Here is a 22,999-nt window from a genome sequence, read left to right as displayed (position 1 = left end):
TCAGTAATCTTGTTAGACTTTAATTTCATTTGGCCTTAATATAAAATATGGTAATTTATTCTATTATCTTAATGTTATATATATACACATATATATACATATACTTTTATCCTTATATATATATATATATATATATCTCATTATATTATTTATTTAATTAATTCAGTTTAATAATTAATTAATTAATTAATTAATAATAATTTTTTTTTGGGATACTACATTCTCCCCTCATAAAAATTTCATCCTTGAAACTTGTTAATCATTACTTATTGCAATCTTCTTTGGAAATCACCGAATTGTTTACTCGACTCTAGGAAGAACCGGCAGCCACCCACATAGCGGTTCCGTCCCAAATTTATTAATAACCCTCACTTGTGGCGGAGGAATACCGTGATTACAAGGGAAGGTATTGAGAGATTACAATTATTCACATAAAAGAAAGTTTTGCAAAAACCATTCATAACCAAAACCAAAAGACTAACTACTCTACACTGTACAAATCATAAACATACATTTTCATTACTCTACTTTTACTATCTCAACTCTGATTTCCATGGAATAGGTGTGGATATCGTTGACGCATCTTATCCTCCAATTCCCACGAAACTTCTTCAATTGCATAATTGTTTACCAATGAAATCCTTTTTGTGTGTAACTCCTGTTCCTTTTGATTTAGAATCTGCACTGGCACCTCTTCATATGACAGTGTATCCTTAAGAATCTAGAGTTGCCTCACAACTAATCACATGGGAAGGATTTGGGACGTATTTCCTCAACATAGAAACATGAAATACTTCGTGGATTCTAGATAAAATCAGTGGTAAGGCTAACTTGTAGGCAACTAAACCCACTCTCTCAAGAATCTCGAATGGTCCAATATACCTAGGGCTAAGCTTACCCTTCCTCCCAAATCTCATAACCCCTTTCATTGGTGCCACTTTTAGGAATACATGATCTCTTGCATCAAACTCTAACTTTCATTGACGAGCATCTCCATAGCTCTTCTGTCAACTCTATGCTGCCCTAGTTCTATCTCAAATAAGTCTGACTTTATCATGAGTTTGTTGTACCAACTCTGGGCCCAAAATATTTCTTTCCCTAATCTTATCCAAGTATAATGGAGATCAGCACCTCCTGCCATATAACGCCTCATATGGTGTCATCCCAATGCTGGCTTGATAGATGTTATTATAAGAAAACTCGACCAGTGGCATAAACTATATCTAACTGCCCCTGAAGTCTAGCACACATGATCATAGCATATCCTCCAGAACCTGTATCGTCCTCTCCATTTGCCCATCTGTCTAAGGATGAAATGCAATATTGAAGACAACTAAGAACCAATGGCCCTCTGCAAACTCCTTCAAAACTGAGATGTAAAATATGGGTCTCGGTATGAAACTATAGACACTGACACGACATTCATTCTAACTATCTCCTGAATATACAACTCCGCCAATATGCTCATGGAATAGTTAACTCTGATAGGAAGGAAATGGGCAATCTTCTTCAAACGATCTACGACTACCTAGATGACATCCTGTCAATGCAATGTCGGTAGTAATCTTGTGACAAAATCCATCGATATATGCTCCCACATCCACTCGGGGATGTGGAGTGCCTGCAATGATCCTGTCGGTCTTTGATGCTCTGCTTTCACCTACTGGCATGTCAAACATTACTCTACATACTCATCTATCTCTTTCTTCATGTTGCTTCACCAAAATGACTCTCGAAGATCTCTATACATTTTAGTGCTTCTCGGCTTCCTCCAAGATAATTATCTTAATCTTAGAGTCAGCAGGTACACATAGCTTGGTGCGGAACCTCAAGGCTCCATCATCTGAGATACTAAACTTTGCCCCCTGTCTATTCTGCACTTTATCCATAAGCTTTACTAATTTTGCGTCACTCCTTTGAGCAGCTTTAATTCTTTCTTGTAAGGTGGGTTGTAATACTAGATTGGCAATAAATGCTTGATGATCACCCTCCACTAGCTCCATACCAAGTCGTTCTAAATCCATATGAATTGGAAGCCGAATCATCTCTCCTAACATTGTTGTTCCCACTGATTTCCAGCTCAAAGCATTAGCTACCACATTAACTTTTCCCAGATAGTAACTGATGGTGTAGTTGTAATCTTTTATCAGCTCCAGCCATCTCCTCTAGCTCATGTTTAATTCATTCTATGTGAAGAAGTACTTGAGACTCTTATGTTCAGTAAAAATCTCTCACCTACCCCTATATAGATAGTGTCTCCAAATTTTCAGCGCGTAGACCACCGCTGCTAACTCCAGATCATGGGTAGGGTAATTCTTCTTATATTCTTTCAGTTTTTGGGAGGCATATGCTACAACTCTCCCCTAGCGCATCAGAACACATCCGAGCCCTTTGTGTGAAGCATTAGTGTAAATCACGAAACCTTCTTCTCCTAAAGGAATCGTCAAAGTTGGTGCAGTGATGAGGCGCTACTTTAACTACTGAAAGCTTTGTTCACATTCATCGGTTCACTCAAATTTTACACCTTTTTTGGTCAATCTCGTCAAAGGACCTGACAATTTAGAGAAGCCTTCAACAAATCAGCGGTAATATCTTACCAAACCCAGGAAACTCTTAATCTTCTACAAATTTTTTGGTCATGCCCAATCCACTACCGCTCAATCTTGCTTGGATCAATTGAAATGCCACCCCTGGATACCAAGTATCCAAGAAAAGTAACTTGCTCCAGCCAAAATTTGCATTTCTTGATCTTTGCATACAACTTCTTTTCCCTTAGCTCCTGAAGCACTATCCTCAAATGTTCCTCGTGCTCTTCAGAGCTCTTTGAATATAACAAGATGTCATCTATAAAAGCTACTACAAACCGATTTAGGTACCGATGAAAGACCCTGTTCATCAGGTCCATAAACACAATAGGAGTATTTGTCAAACCAAATGACATAATTAGAAACTCATAGTTGCCATAACTGGTTTTGAACGCTGTCTTCGGAACATCCTCCACTCTGATGTTTACTTGATGGTACCCAGATCGCAAATCAATCTTAGAGAATATTTGTGTCCCCTGTAACTGATCAAACAAATCATCGTTGTGGGGAAGCGGATACTTATTCTTGATAGTCACTTTATTAATTTCTCTATAGTCGATGCACATTCTCATCGACCCATCCTTCTTCCACACAAATAATACCGACACTCCCCAGGGTAACACACTGGACTGAATAAACCCCTTATCCAACAATTTCTACAATTTTCCTTAAACTCTTTTAGTTCTGCAGTTGCCATTCTATACGGCTCTTTAGAAATCGGCGCTGTCTCTGGAATTAGATCAATAGAAAATTCTACATTACGATCAAGAGGTATTCCTAGCAAATCCTTGAGGAATATATCAAGAAAATCCCTCACTGCCAGAATATCCTCTAACCTCAACTCCCCTTCTAATACTTACTTCACGCAAGCCAAATATCCCTGACAACCCTCTAGCAACAACCACCTCGTCTGAATGGCGGATAACATCTGTGGTGGGGTGCACACGTATGACCCCACAATTCTATACTCCTGTCCTCCTAGAGGTCTAAATATTATCTCTCTTTGATAGCAGTCAATATTGGCATAGTGGGCAGCTAGCTAGTCCTTCCCCAAAATAATCTCAAAACCATACATATCTAAAACTACTAGATTAGCTTGCAATAACATCCCCTGAATACTGATTAGACAATTTCTGAGTACTTTTCTACACAACACTGCAGCCCCAGTTGGCATAGAAGTTGACAAACTGATGTCTAGCAGTAGAGTTTCCTGTACTAAAAAATTTAATAAACTCCCAGGTGATAAAAGAGTGAGTCGCCCCTAAATCAAACAAGGTAGTAGTTTTATACAATAGAATTGAAACAGTACCTGTCACTACATCTCTTGTCGCCTCAGCGTCTCCTGGTGTCAGAGTGTAGACCCATGCTAGGGCGCTATTCTTCTACTGACCGCCTTAGGGTGCCTGATGATCTCCTCTGTACGATCTGGGAGCAGACGCAAATAGCTGGCGGTACATGGCAATCTCTCGCTATATGAACATGTCGATTGCATCGGGTAACATATCACCTCTCTGACCCGGCAGTCTCATGGGTGTCTCCTATGGCCTCTGGGAGGGGGCATCTATCTGGCCTGTACTATTCAGTCTCCCATCCCCTGCCCCTGGCCTCCTATACTACCACACCTCCTCCAAGACCCCTAGCTGGACCATGCCTGAAAATCTAAAGGCGCGGGCCTCTTCCTCTGACTCTGTGTCGCAACGCCCCTTTGTAGGCTACTTTCAATCGTTGTAGCCTTATCTACCAACTCTGAAAAGGTCTGGACCTAATAGCCCACCACCTGCTCATACGAGCCCTGCCTTAAGCCACTCTCAAACTTCATTGCCTTCTTCTCCTCGTCTGGCACTAAGTAAGGAACAAAGTGGGACAACTCGATAAATCTGGAAGCATACTGTTGTACCTTTATGTGTCCCTGAGTCAACTGCAAAAACTTTGCTACCTTCGCATTTCTACTAGTAGTGGGGAAGTACCACTCGAAAAAGATCTCCCTGAAGCGGCTTCACATCATCGCAACAGGGCTAGGTCTCTGCTCCTCTAATAGTCTCGCTGATCTCCATCGACGTTTTGCTTCACCAGTCAACTTGAATGTAGCAAAGGATACTTTATGCTCCTTGGTATAAGGGAGCAATGCCAGTATCTCCTTTATATCCTGGACCCAGTTCTTAGCCACGAATGGGTCAGCCCTTCAAGAGAACGACGGGGGTTTCATGCGCGTGAACTATTCAATCTTGTAGCTCCGCTCCCTTGAACCTTTGGCCATCTCTGTCATCACCTTCTAGGTGATACTACGTAGTAGGGCATCGGGGTCTCCCTCGCCCATATTGGAAGGCCTTGCCTCATCACCTCCAGCATGTGCACTGCTACTCCCAGGCTCTATCCTGAAAAATGATACAAAACAGTCTTTGAATTCTATCATCATACACCACTAATACACTCAACAAACTAAAACCCATAAAATAATCTTCTATAACCATTCATCTTAACATCCTCAATCCCAATTTAATATTTAGTCCTACTACTTAGAAACAAGAATTGACCATCGTTTACTAAGGTTTTCCTGAAGTCGTCACCCCAGGAAAATCACTAAAATAACCATAGAACTCCAGTCTTTAGGTTGCAAGATAGAACCCTAAATTTCAATCTTATTCTCCACAATGACTGACTCATATCCTAGTCTACCCATCCTCTACTCTCATCAAAATTCATTCCTGTACTCTGGTATTGCATTCAACTGTTTAATAAAGTTTGCAAAACCTAACAACCTAGGCTCTAATACCAAACTGTGATGCCTTGATTTTCATACCATTTTTTTTCCATTTCCATCTCCAATAAATAATAAATATTAATCAAACATCAGCCATGTCAAAAACTCTGACACCATTCTAACATAACACGACCCAAAATGGGTACTGGGTAAACAGTTTATCTCATACAAAAAAACCTAACAGCGGAAGTTAATATTTACAAAATATTCAGCATATAAATAACCAGAGTTCTATACATCCATATATATCCCAAAAATCTGTAACGTACCCTAGGGGATTACACAAATATATCCCTAACACAAAATACTTACCCTGTCTACCAGGGTACTAGCTCCCCTCTATCTCGAAGCTCTATCTATTGGTCTGTTACAGTTTCCTAAAATGTTTGGATATTTGAGTGAGACACCTATCAGTAAGACGGAATAAATTATTCACAGTGTGTGATAGTATGAGTTTAGTTATATCATAATATACTTATTTAAGTGATTACATCAACTGAGAAAATATACCGATATGTACTCATAATCACATAGATATAAAATATAATTTCATAAGCTATGTTACCATTTCTTATACTTACTCATATACAACCAATATTTATTAGTGAAAGTGTTAGAAGATAGGGGAGATTACATGCCCATACATGTAGTGCCCCTCTACTTTGATTTCGTTTGTAACTTTACCCAATTAACTTGGGTGCGGTTACAACTGATACTTATTAGGGCACTCACCTTACTCAATAAGCCCTTAGGCGGAGAGTTTTACTTTGTCCTAATTATTTATGCAATTAAACTCACACTCTTTCATTTCTAATTTTCATTTCACAAACTATCTCATGAGTGTCCACCAGTAACAAATACACATTCTGTCTGTAACTCATGGCTACCCTGAGGATATTCACATCATCATGCTTCCCTCCATGACCAGGTTGTGCAGCCCGAAGGCTTGACCTAATCGCCGTTGGCCTAACTAGTTACATCAAAACAATAAAATTGTTTGTCTGTAGTACGATTGGCCTGCCCACTCCTGGTCTGGATGCTAGGTGGCAAAACTACCTTTCTCACTAGCTCAATCGACTGCCACACCACACTCTCCACGAGACTGTGTGGTTGCACTAACACCTCGTTAGCAATGGTATCGTTCTCTTTATCCAACTCCAGTCTATCAGGGTTCTCATTTCCACATTTCAGTATTCGCATTTCAATATATATGTTGGTACATTTCATCACATCAAAAATATTTTCATCATTTTTTGTATCATTCTCATCATATCAGCACACATATCATCTCATAATAGTATATATCTCATTTCACGTATTTCAACATTTCTTAATAAAGCATATCAATATTTCTTATTTCCTCGTTTATCATAGAAAAACATTTCTATCCATATATATCATATTCCATCATTTTTTGGTAAAATACACATTGGTATATCACAATTCATCGTTCCAAATAAAATAATTTTGTATTCCACTTTTCAACATTTTCCATATTTCAATCTCATATCATCACAATTCAATATATAAAACATAACTGGTTTCCATTATCTTCATTTCTGCATAAAACATTTATATATATATATATATATATATATATATATATATATCATAGTCTCTTTATTCTCAGTGCAAATCACAAAACCCAGTTTCAACACATTTCCAATATAAATCTTATGCCGCACAATTTTATTGGATATCTGTATGATGCTAATCTCAAGCAAAATATCATATTCTCATTTTCACATATATACTGAACCAGTAATTGTTATAATTTATTTCCCTTACTTGGGTTACTGAGAGGTCTGTTAACAACCCTAAATCCACACCCCACAGCGTTCAAAGGTCAAAACTCTGGAATCATATTTTACCAGTTCAATTAACTCAACCCTAGAATTACAATTATTTAAACATTTCCTAAGCACACAAACTCCCAATACTAATTAAACTTTAAAAATAATTAACGGATGTAATTTCACTATCCTTATCCTAACCTTGGAGTGGTTCCTAGGAAACCCAAATTAAAAATCTGCTCCGATTAAAATAACAAAGATCGGAGTTAGGATCCCATGGTGGTGTTCAATCGTCGATTTGGTTAAAGATTTGAGAAAAAACTGATGAGAGAGTGAGAGTTTACCTTACACAGGAGTGGTGCTTATGGCACTCTTATAGCAAATCTACTCCGGTTAAATTGTTGGTGACAGATAATGGAACCAAGTGGTATTTTCTGTTTTTCAATCAGCGTGCATTTGGCCCAAAAAATTGAGGAGAGAGAGAGAAGAGAGAGACGAAGATGTGTGAGAGAGAGGGAAATAGAGACTCGGTGCAGCTCTCTGATTCTCAGAGAAAGGAAAAAAAAATCTCCTGAAGGTTGTACATACATTAGGTAACCTTCAGGAATACAAACTTCAGGAGATTTTTTTTTACTTTGAGAATTAGAGAGTTGTGCCAAGCCTCTGCTTCCCTCTTTCTCCTCACGTATCCATCTCTTTCATCTCTCTCTCTCTCTCCTCGATTTTCTCGACCAAACGCTCGCTAATCGAAAAATAGAAAATTTCACTGGGTTCCATTCTCTACCACCGATATTTTAACTGGAGTGGATTTACTGCAGGAATATATATATATATATATATATATATATATGTCTTATTATATTATTTATTTATTAATTTAGTTTAATAATATTTAATTAATTAATAATTTTTTTCCGAGTTACTACATTTAAATTGATAGGTTAGGTTGGTGTTTATTCGTGTATATCAAATTTTTTTAAAGACTCTTATACTAAGTATTTGACTAAGACCAATCATGATCATCTAACCTTGATAGATGGATTCGAATAGATTAAGAAGTGAGAAGTATAATTAATTCAAAAGCACGTAAAATATAATTCAAGGCACATAAGGGTGGGGTAAATGTCCATTGTTGGAGAATTGGATTTACTTTCACGAGAGACGATTTTTACTTAAGGATAGGAGAGATTAAATTATAGATACTAAATAATTAAGAATAATTCTATTCAAAGGAAAATTGTTAGAACTCATAAGTGAAAAAAAATTATTAAAAATTTTACCTTTAAGATTGTCTCATATTAAAAAAATAAAATGAATGATTGGTGCTTATATACATAATACATGATTGAGGTCGAGATCCATAAACTTAAATTTTTGAATCGAGTTAGTGCTCGTTCATATAATTAAGTCCCAAGAAGATTGACCTACTACTAACAATTATGAAGTCCGGGCTTACACAAGTTGCCTTTTATTTATTTTTTATTTTTTATTTTTAATTACATAGGAACTCCAGCCACCAATGAGCCTTTCGAAAACCTTGGTGCGGCACCAAACATACAAATCAGCGTCTTACGCCCCCAGGTCTTGCTAATTAGAGTAAAGTTCAAATGCGGACACGGCTTCTGTGTATCAGTTGGACGTTCAGCCAACCCGACCCCCATGACACATTTCCATTACCATCCACGGTCTTCGTTAGCTCACAGAATAAACTCTCATCATCCACCGGTACCACTGGTTCCGTAAGTGTATTTATCTGAAATTGAACTCCCGATACTCCTTACTTGCTGATGCCTTTATACCGCGTCATGTTGTGGAGGCCCAAGTTGCCTTTTATTGATAAAAGTATGGGTTGCAAGACAACACTCAGCATTAACAAATAACAAGTATATGAAGTTAATTTTCTTTTTTTTTTGAAAAAAATATAAAAAACTAATACAGTTGGGAGAACTACAGCAGCAGGGGCGAGTGTGAACTCATGGGCTTTGTGTAGATTGCCAGCTCTCAAATCATGATGCTTCAGGATAGGCTTGACCCTTCTGTCACTGTTTAGGAAAATACAGAGCAAGGGCAGGTCCCAGCCGGAATAATTTTGCGTACTACTTGATTTAAACATTGACAACCGGACAAAAACTCCAGCCCATTCTTTACGAATTACAATATAGCCTTTGGACACTGGACCGTAACCCTATTGACTATCCAGCCTCCAGTGTCATCACTCCCAAGGCCTAAAAAATAGTCAAGTTCGAGACCCAGATAGGCATTATCACCAGATTGAATTTTTACGTTGACAAAGAGTTGGCACTCGGCACAGACCATCTATGTAAATATCCCTAGAATGGTATTGGTATTAGTAAATGAAACCAAAGTTCGCCAAAGTCCGGCAGAGTTCACTTTTTAATGGATGTGCCCATATGAATTACTCCCTTTTATAATCTTAGATTTGCAGCTTTTCTTCTCCCTTTAAAAAATTCAATTTGTCAATGCTTCGTTCAGAAAAAGATAAAATTATCCTTCTGTTTGACAAAGATGGATGGAATGCTTAAGCATTCGGACTAGCGCTAGTGCTTTCCATCTTTAAACCATCATTAATGTCGAATTTGTCGACTTCCCATGCATTGAATCTTTGGTTCGATCTATCCGGTGGCGGTATTCCATCCTCCGTCAGCATTTCGCTTCCAAACAAATCCAGAACACGTACGCATGAATAAACAATCAGCATCCTTACCATCAGAGGAGTGAAAAATGAAAATAGAAGGAAAAAGCTACAGTTGATTTGAAGTTTGAGAGACGTGCATCCACAGAGAACCCAAAATGATCATTACAGTTTACGATCCCCAAATGGTTTGTGGAATTATGGGTTCTAAATTTCAAATTTGAAGCTTTTGCTCTGTCTGTCTGTCTTGTCTGTCAGTCTCCTGACTTAATCACTAACTTCCTTTTTATTCAAACAAATCCTGTCAGGTGGTAACTGTATGGCAGTGAGAACGAGAAGCAGAGGCTCAAATCTGAAGTAGTCTTTTCGGCAGCCAGGAAGCTGTACTGGGAAAGTGCTGAATGAGATGCAACCAGCTGTTGGCCACATTGGGGAAAGAAAGGCATGAGGAGGAGTGTTATATCCTCCCGCAATTCAGGCACATTCCCAAGAAGCCCAGGAACCTCAAATTCCTGGGAGAGCAGCGTGGTGAAAGGTTGGAGCTCGGAACGCGTGCCGCCGCCGACAACCTGCAGCTGTGGCCACATGGGTGCTTCTGTTTTGATGACACTAAACAGTGGAAAGACCTTGCCTTCCAAATGGGAAGATGCAGAGAGGTGGATTACTAGTCCTGGGTTGGTTTCAGAGAATGGCACAAGCAGGGCTTCACTTGTGCAGCCTCAGAGGAGGCCCAAGTCCAAGAGCGGTCCTCTCAGCCATCCGGGGACTGCGGGCTATTCCATTTATTCACCTGCTGTGCCTTTGCTTGAATGTGGGAGTGTAAAGAGTTTCACGGTGGGCTCTCCATTTTCAACCGGAGTTATGTTTGCTGATAGTCCATCCATCCACTATGGAACCCGCGGGGAGTCTCATCCCCCGCGCTCTGAGCACAGCATAGCTCGCTCGGCTAGCTTACCCGGATGGGCGGATGCATTGGGCAAGTCCTCATTGCCAAGCTCTCAAGGTAGGATACTCTCTCTCTAGTCTTTTCCCTTTTATCCTGGGTTTAATTAATGTTCAATTTTAGATAATGTCCCAACTTGCATTCAGAAATTTGTTTGTTAATTAAATCCCAAATGTCCCATGTGTTGAAATAGTGTAACATAAGATTCATCTGTTTTAGGATCATCACCATGGGGGAACTTGTTATTAATTATCCCTGCTTCATAATATGATAATTTGGATCTTTGTTCAGCATAATATCTGAACAAGCTGTCACGAAGAATGCAGAGAAGCAATCTGGACTTATGGATTAGTCCAGTTGATTCAAGGAGCTCGGTATTGATTAAATAAAAATTTGCGCGTGACATCCAATGCATTTTGACAGCATGAATAAATACACAAAACAGAAATCTGGGGTAGCTTGCTTTAATTTGCATTGTGCTTGTATGATCTTCCTCTAAGACAACATTACATCCAGAGAAAAGTAGCGGAAGAAAAAATCAACCCCCATCTTTAAATAACTCTAAACAAGTGCATTATATACTACAACGGGGGAAGGGGAGATTTGTGGGGGGGGGGGGGGGGGGGGGGGGGGGGAGCGGGGTGGGGGTGTGGGGGGGATGGGGAAGAGAAGAAGAAGTTTTATCAGAGATAGAAAACATGTGATTATCATTCTTTAAATAAAGGTTATTTTTTTAAAAAAATTCATCCAAATTCTACCCAAATTTGAATCTTAGTGTGGCCTATATACCACAACACCAATGCAATTTGGCCTGCCAAGTTGCCGTGGTATTTGGAAGTTACTTGAAAGGATGTCATTTCCTGAAATCTTAAAATGACTTTTGTTGAGCAGCTGCTACGAAAAACAAATATATTAGTTTAGACTATCAAGAGCACAATAGACAAGTATCAGATTAAATCAACTTCCTCAGTAGTTTAGTTTCAAAGTGGTGCATTGTTTCATTTTGAAATATGCACCTTCTGATGTTGGCTGACTTGCTTATAACTCAAATGCACAGAGGATAAACTTGACAGCACAAATGACGAAACCATGGTTTCTGGAGCAGTTTCACGTCGGGATATGGCAACCCAGATGAGCCCCATTAGTAGCACTACCTCATCTCCCACCCCTGGAGAGGGGTCCCAAATTTCTACATCACGCTCCTCATTCCTCCCAGTTTCAGAGCCACCAAGTGACCTTTCTGCTAAATTGGTAGTCAGGGATGTGCAGGTGGACAGAGGAGCCACGGTGACGCTGACAAGGTGGTCCAAAAAACATGGATCTAGAACATCTAAGAAAAGCACTCCAAATGTTGAGGACTTGTACAGAAAAGCATCAGAAGCTCAAACTGAGCCTTGGGTTATTGCAGAGGCAGCAAAGAACATTTCAAAGTATGTTTTGCTCAACCTCATATTATAAATCAAGAAATCCTGGAACACATCAAACCATTTAACAAAGTTCTTGAATAAACATGCATTTGGAGTATCAACCAGAATCAAGTATGCATTTGTAATGTATTTTTATCATGGCTGAGTAGAGTATGCATTTGTAATGTATTTATCATGGCTTGTGCAGCTATCAAAGAGAGGAAGCCAGAATCACAGCATGGGAGACCTTGCAGAAAGCAAAAGCTGAGGCAGCAATACAGAAGCTCGAGGTTTATTCATACTCAACACCATAGTTTAAATATATTTAAACAGGATAGAAGGAAATCTATATCAGCAATTTAGAACATATGTTGTGGTCCAAAATGCATTGATTGTCAATTGCTAATCTTCTAATTTCACTCAGTAGCGCCTTTTTGTTGCTTCATACGATATTCCTTCACATTCTAAATTTCTAATATGCTCATGGGGATGCAAAGTTTAATGCCGCACACTTTGCTGACATTGGAGGCTTTGGTTCAGATGAAACTGGAAAAGAAGAGATCATCATCGATGGATAAAATCGTGACCAAGCTGAGAACGGCTCAGATTAAAGCTCAAGGAATGAGAAGCTCAATTTCAGAAGCTCAGGTCCATGAAGTTCCCAAGACTCTCCACAAGGTTGCGTCATATATTAAGAATGTCCGGAAGGGTTCCCTGGGGGGCTGCTTCAACAGTCGTGCATTATGAGTTTCGCACCAATCTTAGTGATTTGTTCTCTAGAGCAATCCCATGGGAGGATTGAATTCAAACTTCTTGAATTCCAGGTGCAATCCCCTCCAAAAATGGCAAAAGAGGCAGAGGTGGATTTCTTTATAGCAGCAATTTGTTCTACTGGGTTGCTGCTAGGCCAGCCAGATGGTCTGCAAGTCCATCACTTTCGGAGGCTTCATTTTTAGCTATAAACATGCATTCATATGATGGAAAGTTCTTCATGGTTATGCTTAAACATTTCGCATATTATTAGAACCTTCTTCTTTCATTATAGTTTTCACTACTTATACTATTCTTGTTTTTGATTTTTTATTGCATCCTTTGATTAGCTGGTTGCTAGTAATGTTATCCAATTACCTATGGAAAAAACTGTTACCCAATACAGTGCATAAACAGAGTTGTAAATACAATCCTTGGGCAATTTTCTTCTATAGTGTGGTGAAAACTTTATTAGGTTTTGTGGACACGCAGACATTGCCAAATCAATTGAAATTGTTCAATGGACGCTCACACGCTCTGTCAAATCAATTAAAATTGTTTATGATTTTTTTTATGTTGTGAAAATTGAATGCATAGTGGAAAAAAAATGATCTTTACAATGCAGCAATTAAGAGTGAAATACACAGAACCACAATCACACAAAGTATAATGAAAGCAATAAAATAATGACACGAAAAATTGCATCGTTCGGCAATGCCTACATCCACAAGAGCAATTGGGAATAAATTTAAACTATCTTGTATCTAATGACTTGAACGTTACAAAGTTACAATATATACCATGTATATATAACCTTCCCGGAGGCTTTCCCTCCAAAACCTAGCCTATCCAACGCCCCAATTCAAAATTTAAAAACCAATATTGAGTAATCAAGCCAAACCGTTGACGATTTGCTCTTGCAAACCATAGCTGTTGTTTTCCACCATGCCTTTCACTCAACATATGAGCCACATATTACAACAATTTCCACCTTGGCGAATATACACCCCTTAGGAAAAACCCGAAAACATAATCCGTTGCTCTACCTGGGACAATAGGTTGGGACTGCCTCCTGTCTAGCAACTAGAGACAAAAACTAAGTCTAAGCAATGCTTGAACTTGCTCGTGACAGCTTCGGCTATTGCCAAAAATCCCGACTAAGTTGTAGATAGTACAATCAGAGATTGTACCTTGGATTTCCAAAAAAATAAGCCTTCCCACAACAGTAAACGTATACCCTGTTGTAGATCTCCTATCATCCAAGTCCCCTGCATAGTTTGCATCAAATCTCACAACTGACGAATCACTCTGTTTCCTGCCAAAACACCCCACTGCATTGGCATAGAAGACTTTTGACATATCACTAACATCAGTCCAAGTCTTTCTAGCAATTGACATGTCATTCATATTAAACAACAGAAAAATTACCTACTTGCATCCTATCATTCTCTTCCCTTTTAGAAGTTCACCCAACTCCCACATCTGATTCTTATACAGTAACTCCATTTCCTCCACCATAGCATTTATCCATCTAATTTTCCTTTTACTGTGCACCGTATCTTGAAAAATATTAGGAACCTTGTTGGTTGTGATGAATGCATAAGACACTAGATTATCAAATTCATACTTGAGTGGTGGCTTGATAATACTTCTGGACCCACTGTGATCCTGTTGGTCCTCCGAGTTAAAACTTCTTCCATGATGAATAATGTCTTCTCTACCTTGAGTCTTCAACTCCATCTACATCACGTGCTCATTGCTGCTGCAGTTTTTTGGCACCTGTTTCTTTTCATCTACCTGAGCACGTTGTACCATGACTTTCTCACAAAAAATCATGTTTGCACTGATCACCACCTTATTTGCCATTGGATCATACAACTTGAACCCATCCCATCTTTCTTATAACTCAGAAAGATGTACTGTCTAAACATTTCACGAAGCTTTGATCTCACCTCACTAGAAATGTGCACGACTGGACATCCAAACACTCTCAAACCAGAGTAGTCTATCGCATTACCTGTCTAGACCTCTCCTACAACTTTCCCATCTAGTGATACCCTTGGTGATCGATTAATCGAGAAACACGTCATACTCATTGACTTTACCAAGATGTTTCTTGCAAACCCTACATACAACTTGACATGCTACTAAAAAAATTCTCTCGGTTTGGTTTTCCACCCCAACCACAAGTTAAACCTGACAAACATCTCTAACTTATGCCGTATAAAGTACACCAAGACCTTTCGTGATAAACTCACGAAGTACATATGTCCAACCCATGATGCTACCCTCACTGGTCCTCAACCATTTGAATAAATGTAGTTAAGAACACCCTCCATCTTGTGTGTGGTTGTTTTACACAAAAACATTTTACTTGACTCAGAATCTATAGTTGCAACTCCACCTACAACTATGGTACCCATTAGTGCAAAAAAATTTCCCGCTAACTCTTGTCCCTTCATCACCATCAAGACGCCTTTACACACCTTTATAATCTCACTTTCAAACTTGTAACTATACCCTGAAAATAAAGGTGTACTCCCAAGACGGGGTTGGATTGAGTTTTAAAATTTTCTTAAAAACTTTAGTTTAGTATAACCATTTTCATTTTAATTTGATGCAATCACACAATCACAACTTTTAATCAATCACCTTACTTAAACCAACCGATAATCCAATGTATATTTGATATTACAAATTCAACTCTCTACACTTCAATAGATAAAATTCAAGGTCAGTTTTTCTTTTCAGTAAATATCGAAGACAATATCAATTTCGAAAAATCTATCTTAAATGCCCTGCAATTTTCCTTCAATGAAATAATCTATTTCACAAGATATTCCTCAACTGCGATATTCAGCAATTTAGAAATTTAGCTTAATATGAATTTTCAATCCAACAAAGACAATCAATATAGTTCCTTGATCAAAATTAGTATTCCAAAAAATCCCAATATCTAGAAAGTTCTCAATAATTAAATAAGCATACACACAATTTATATACTTGCAAGAATGTAAAAAGATCAAGGGAAGAAGAGAGGAACACCAGATTTTCTACAAGGTTTGGCCAGCGGCCTATATTCTTGCCTCAAGCAACGCGCTGTGGGGATTTCCTTTCCAAACTTTGTTACCAGGTGAAGTAAAGCCTCTTTTCATTCAAGGTGGAGATTCCTCTCTAATGAGAACAACCCTCACACTAGGCAACGATTCAACAATCCTAAATCATCAAAAACAAAAATAAGAACAATGAACAAATATTGTTCGTACAATGAAATACTCTCAAGAGAGCAAATTCGTACAATGTTAGAATCAATATACTTTAATCAAAATACAATATAGAATATGAAGCTTAGAGTAATATCACTAGGGTTCTGATTTAGAATTGAGAATTTCAGCAGAGGAGATCATAAATTCGTGAATTAATTCAACAATAGCACATTAGTATTTCTGAAAAGCTTTCAACAAGATAACTATGAATATATGATTCGTATGTTCTTGATGATATTTGTAATTTGCAAAAATATCAAGTATATATAGAGTAATAAAGTATCTTACCGTTTTCCCCAAGTTTCCTCTTAGTTTGGGAACTAAGAAATCAATTTTGGAAACTTTACAAATGTTGTTTTATAGTTATAACATAACCTTCAGTCGACTAAGGCCCAAGAGTCCGTTGTCTGATCTTTTTAAGTTCCACGTATTTTGAAAACCAGTGCTGGGTCAGTCAACTGTATTTTAAAGGGTCAGTTGACTACTTTGGTTTTGTTTTCTTATAAATAGCCAAGGCAATATATTAGTCACCTAATGCGAAAACAACAGTCACCTATCCTCTTGCTAATTCTTTGTTCTTCAAAATTTTGTTTCAAAACTTAGCTTTGATCTTGAAAAAACGTATGAGAGACTTTATGAAAATATTTTTAATGATTCAAAAATAGGTCTTTGATTCCATGATATTTCCTAAGATCTTCAAGAATCAATATTGAAATTGTGAAGTACTTAAATGAGACTTTGATAAAATAAAATTTTCTAAGCACTTACTCTTCAGGCTTTAGCTTCCATTCCATGTCCAGCTTGAACTTTTTCTTCAATATGCTTTAACTCCATCATTACTCATAGCTTTAAGCAGAAGCTTCATTCATTCTCTTCAAACGCTTGAACTTGATCTCATAAGTATTTTTTAAAGCCTTGTTAAGTACCCTTGATTTGTTGTCATCAAAACGAGATTAAGCCTTGTTAGGCCAACATACCCGTTACAATCTAAAGTGCCTAATGAAATCACATTCTTCTGTAGATCCGGTACATGCTTTACATCACATAATCCTCTCACAACACCATTATACATTTTAATTATGATATTCCCTATTCCAATAATTTTGTATGAAGCATTATTTCCCATTAGAACAGAACCAGAATTTACTGACCTGTAGGTGCTGAACCAATTTCTATTTTATGTCATATGATAAGAATATCCCAAATCTAGGATCCAACAATCCGTAAGGTGTTTTGAACCCGACAAAATAGAAATTATATCACCATCACTACTCCCTCAGTCTTAATATTCCATTACATTCGCAAATTTTGACGAACCCTCTTGATTTTCTGCATTTTCCTTCTTCTACTCCAGACACTCCGATTTTTTGTGCCCAATTTTGCCATACTTAAAACACCTTATCTGCATCTTCTTCCTGGAGTACGATTGAGACTTAGTACTGCTCGATCTATTCCAAAATTCAAGGTTTCTTTGCCCCATGTTAGAGTAATAACCATATTTTCATACGTGTGAAACACAGGTTGGGAATTCAATAGCGCCAACGCCTTGTCTTCCTCATTGAACTTCATATCAATACACATTAAATCACTTACAATCTGATCGAATGTATTGATGTGTTGGTTCAAATCCAAACCTTCCGCCATCTTAAGCCAATACAACTTCAATTTAAGATACAATTTGTTTTGTTTTAGACTTAAACATATACTAGCTTTCAAGTTTCTACCAAATAGCCATAGGAGATTCCTCATCCATGATGTGATACAACACATCATGGGTCAGACAAAGTTTGATAGTCGCCACAGCCTTTGCTTCCAATTTCTTCCAACTTGCTTCATCTATGCCTTTTAATTGACCTTCATATAAAACCTTAACCATACCTTACTGCACTAATAGATCTTTAACCCTTCTCTACCATAGTCCGAAGTTTCCCATTCCATCGAACTTAACAACATCAAACTTTGCAGAAAAAATTCCAGAAGCTATTACAATAATGCTCTGATACCAATTTGTTGTGAAAATTAAATGCACAACAGAAAAAAAAATGATCTTTACAACACAACAATCAACAATGAAATATAAAGAACCACAATCACACAGAATATAATTAAAGTAATAAAACAATGACACGAAGAATTATGTGGTTTAGCAATGCCTACATCCACAAGAGCAATCGACAATGAATTTTAACTATTTTGTGCCCAAAAACTTGAACATTATAGATTTACAACATATATCAAGTATATATAACCCTCCTAGAGGTTTTCCCTCCAAAACCCAACCTATCCAACTTCCCAATTCAAAATTTGAAATCCAACACTGAGTAACCGAGCCAAACCATCAACGATTTTCAGACATACCATCGATGGGTTAATACTGAGAGCAAATAGTCAATGTAACTGAACCAGAACCGTCAAATGTTTCACTGTATCCTAGAAAAATAAATGGTTTTAGGGAAATCATCTACGGTTTGCTCCTGCAAACCATAGCTGCTGTTTTTTTACCATCTCTTCTCATTGTACATGCGTTATACTCAATATATGAGCCACATATTACAACATTTTGCACTTGCATAACGTACCATATTGTAGACCAATAATGTGCATGTTTCTATAGAATCTTTGAAAAAGTTCTTACTATACTCTAAAACTACTAAAGAATTAAAACAAACAAAACAACAACAAACCAATCCTCAAGTCCCACTATGTGGGATCAACTATATGAATTCTATTTTGCCAATTAATACGATCATAGGCAATTTCTTTTAATAAATTCAGGTTACTAAGTCCTTACTTTCTTTTACAAGCTATTTTAGGTATGCCCTTACCCCTTCTACCGCCCTTCATAGCAACTAACTAACTCATACTCACTAGCACACTATTTGGCCTAAAATTATGGATGCTCAAACCATCTAAGTCATCCCTCCCTTAGCTTACCTTTTTTTTTTTTACAAGAACTATACCTAACTTATCACAAACATATTCATCCTTTAATTTATCTTTTAACATTACATTATTTATCGACTTTCGCATTCTCATATTGATAACTTTTACTTTTTAGATATGTTACTTTTGTTGAACTTATAGGTCAAACCCTATTTTGATTATGACAAATACTCTCGTATTTAATGTCTGTCAAGTTTGTGTGCAGGATCACATTGGCAAGACTTGAAGAAGATATGACCCACAATATTTATTTTCTTTGTAATTTATATTCTTTTCAATTTGGGTATGTAATATTTAAGTAGGAACGATCTGTAATAATTGATGCACATCATGCATGTAGGATCCTATAAACTCAAAGACCTTAGAAAGACCCTAGGACCTTGCACATACACTTAGAATAAGTGCCCCACTTTTACATATGCTATCAGGGGAAACTTTTGATTTAAATCTGAACCTAAATGCATACTTTTAGTGTGTTCGGTCGACTAAACCCAAACCTACATAGACTATTCAGTCGACCAAACCTTCTAGGGTCAACAGGTTGACTATTCGGTCGACCAATTTTAAAATGAACTAGCACTTCCCGGTCGACCGAATTGGCACGTGGATGATTCCTAAAACCCTGATCAACCGAACCTCTAGTTGTAGTATGACATGGTTGACTGAACCTCTGAATTTGGTCAACCAAACTCGGCCTAGTTGACCAAACCTTGGAGGGTTCAAAATCGCCTCAAATATGGTCGACCAAAACCTCAGTTCAAAATCTCCTCGGTCGACTGAACTTGACAATACGGTCGACCGAACCATGAATACGGTCAACCGAAACTCTCAGGTTGGCCTAATTTTTTACCGAGGTTAATTGAGATTAAACAGGGTTAATTTTTTAAAACTCAATTAAAACAATTCTAATAATTCCCTTGGTGTCCCCAACAGTTATAATTTTGGCAATGTCTATAAATATGAGTTCATTTGTATAATTAAGACAAGGTCAACATTGTGATTAGCATTGAAACTCTCTGAAAATTTTCAAACTCAAAAAGCCTATACCCTCACATACTACTATTTCTTTACTAAATCAAGCCTTGTGAGAGTACCTTGAGTGATTATACTTTATTCCCATTTACTAGAAACTCTCATTGTGCTCATTGTTTATTTGATTTTTGGATTGAGAGTTGAGCATAGGTTTTCCCCCTATTTAATATAATAAATCTATTGTGTGGGAAACCTTAAAGCTTGTGGGTCTTGGCATTCAAATTGCAAGACACCTTAGCTTGTGTTTTTATTTGAGCAAAAATCGTTTTCACAAGCTTACATTTCAAATATCTCTTGAGCTTGAATCTTGAGAAAATTATTTTAGAGATATTTTGATTTTTCTTGTTGGAAATATTTGCAACCCTAAACTATGATTGAGATACATCTGTACGTAGTTTCAAATATTAGCTTGATAATACATTCTTGTGCTTGATTGAATATTGACATAAGATTGAGTGTTTTGCACACATATAACATTGAGCTTATAGTTCTTATATTATTGATGCGCATTGATTGATACTAGCACAAATCTTCTTGTCTGATAAGCATAAATTTTATACGCATCCTGTATTGTGAATTGGTTGCATTCCAGGTGTGGCCTGAGGGGGCTTTAATACAGCTTGAAAGGATTAGTTGTAAAGGTTGAGGTCAGCCCTACTTTAATTTGACCTGGTTGTATTTAGGTGTCGCTCAACCCGTTAAGTGAGTTGTAGTGAAATCCTTGCACTTGTGAGCCAAGGCGGGAACGTAGGCACATTTTTCGAACCTCGATAACACATCTAGTATCCTACTTGCTTTATTGTGCATGTTTGAGTAATTTACTTGTGAAATTTAATTTCAGCTACATTTATTGATTCATCTTATTATCTGCGTTAGATTGACCCTAGGATTGTGTAATACTGCTGCTGGGTATTTGACTTAGGAGAGAAAAATTTTAAAATACCAATTTACCCCCCTCTTGGGATTACTATAAGGTTAACAATTGGTATTAGAGCCACGTTCCTTAGACTTAAATGTTTTTATGCAAAAGATCTAGATGACTCATAACACTGTAACCCCTTTCCTTGAGGGACTCTCTTCCACACATCCTCCTATTTTCAGTGGTGTCAATAACACCTTCTAGAAACAAAGGATGCGCATTTACCTTCAGAACATTGATTGGAAGGTGTAAAGAGTTGTCTCTAAGGGAAACTATGTTCCCATGAAAACTGAAGGTGAAATTAAAGTACCTAAGACAAAAGATGAATATACTGATGAGGATATGAAAGCTGTTGGTTTAATTGCTACTGCCATGAATAATCTCTATTGTGGACTTGATGTTAATGAATTTAACAGAGTTATAGCTTGTTCTTCTACTAAGGAGATATGGGATAAGTTAGAGGTCACCTATGAGGGTACTGGGGACGTTAAGGATAGTAGGATAGACATGTTGACCAGTGAGTATGAAGCATTAAAATGAATACTGGTGAGTCCATTCAGAGCATGTACACTCACTTCACACACATTATTAATTCACTGCATGCATTAGGTAAGAAATATCCCACGTACGAAATGATTAGGAAAATCCTTAGGGGATTGTCATTAGTTTGGAAAGCAAAGGCTACAACCATATTTGAGGGTAGAGATCTTAAGGCTATGTCACTAGATGAACTGATAGGTTCACTTATCACCTATGAGTTATCTATTAATGAGAGACTGAATGAGTACAATAGAATGAGAAAAGTGATTGCATTAAAAACGTCTACTAATACATTTAGTGTGCAGTGAACTTGAATCTAGAGATGATATGACTATGCTTACTACGATGTTTAGCAAGTTCTTTAGAAAAAATAGTAGGCTATATAGAAAGTTCATAGATTCAGTATCTGAGAAGGGAGAATCCAGCAAAAGAAAAGAGAAATCAAATGCTCCCATGTGTTACAATTATAATAAGGTTGGACATATCAAACCTGACTACCCATTACTGAAAAAGGAGTCTAGGAAAAAGAAGAAAGCTATGTGTTGACCTGATTGGTCATATCCCATTTTGATAATGACAAATACCTTGGTACTAATGTTTGGCCTGAGTTTGCATGCAAGTTCACTCTACGCATGGATATGAAAATAACATTATATCACGATGGCGTATGGTGACCCCCAAGGAAGATTGAAGAATATTATGTTTAATTTGTAATTGTATTTTTATATTCTTCATTCTGGATTATAATTCAATATGGTCTGTAATAACTGGATCATGCATGATAGGACTGTGTACTCAAGTTGCCTTAGATTGACCTTTAGGTTCCTACACACTTAGTGCACAGAACCCCTCTAAGCTCGCATATCATCAGGGGTACATTTAAATTAAAGTATGGACCTTAAGCTTAAAATCATAAGGACTTTGAGTGATTGAACTAGGAAAGTCAAATTGCCTTGGTCAACCGAACTGTTAACTGGCCAAATAGATTTGACTTCGAGCAACCGAACTCAAATGACTTGAGTGTCCACGGTCGACCGAACTCATACCCTTACTTTTTCCAATGTCTTCAGGCGCCCAAACTTGTTGTTCATTTTCACCTCGGGCGACCAAATTTGGTAGTTCGGTAGGTTGAACTTTATTTCAGGCGATCGAACCTCGAACAGATTGGAAAATCTCCTTGGTCAGCAGACCGAACCCTTGATCAGGCACCCGAACTTCCAAATTGACTTTTTATGATGTGTCTGTTCGGGCGACCAAACCTATGGCTCAGTCAACCAAAACTCTCGGATTGGCCTAATTTTTACCGCAGTTAATTGTAGTTAAACAGGGTTAATTTCTTAAATAAATTTTAAATAATTTTAATAATTCTCTATGTATCCCCAACGGTTATAATTTTGGTGTTCTCTAT

General features: G+C 37.5%; 1 protein-coding gene across 2 annotated transcripts; it reads left to right on the top strand.

Moving 5' to 3' along the window:
• The first annotated feature begins 9,461 nt into the window (after positions 1-9,461).
• On the top strand, positions 9,462-13,341 carry LOC131162421 (uncharacterized). 2 transcript variants are annotated; one of them, XM_058118879.1, is made up of 5 exons: positions 9,870-9,980; positions 10,101-10,795; positions 11,793-12,165; positions 12,350-12,431; positions 12,682-13,341. In XM_058118879.1, exons 2-5 carry the CDS (start codon positions 10,237-10,239, stop codon positions 12,886-12,888), a joined length of 1,221 nt encoding a protein of 406 aa, XP_057974862.1. In that variant the 5' UTR covers positions 9,870-9,980; positions 10,101-10,236; the 3' UTR covers positions 12,889-13,341. The 2 variants fall into 2 exon arrangements, with proteins under 2 accessions (XP_057974870.1, XP_057974862.1); XM_058118887.1 differs by having other exon boundaries at positions 9,462-10,795.
• The last annotated feature ends 9,658 nt before the right edge of the window (positions 13,342-22,999 follow it).

The sequence above is a fragment of the Malania oleifera genome, chromosome 1 (genome assembly GCF_029873635.1).
Source record: "Malania oleifera isolate guangnan ecotype guangnan chromosome 1, ASM2987363v1, whole genome shotgun sequence".
NCBI lineage: Eukaryota > Viridiplantae > Streptophyta > Magnoliopsida > Santalales > Ximeniaceae > Malania > Malania oleifera.
The sequence above is the reverse complement of the archived record's forward strand: the minus strand, read 5'-3'. Positions and strand labels throughout refer to the sequence as shown.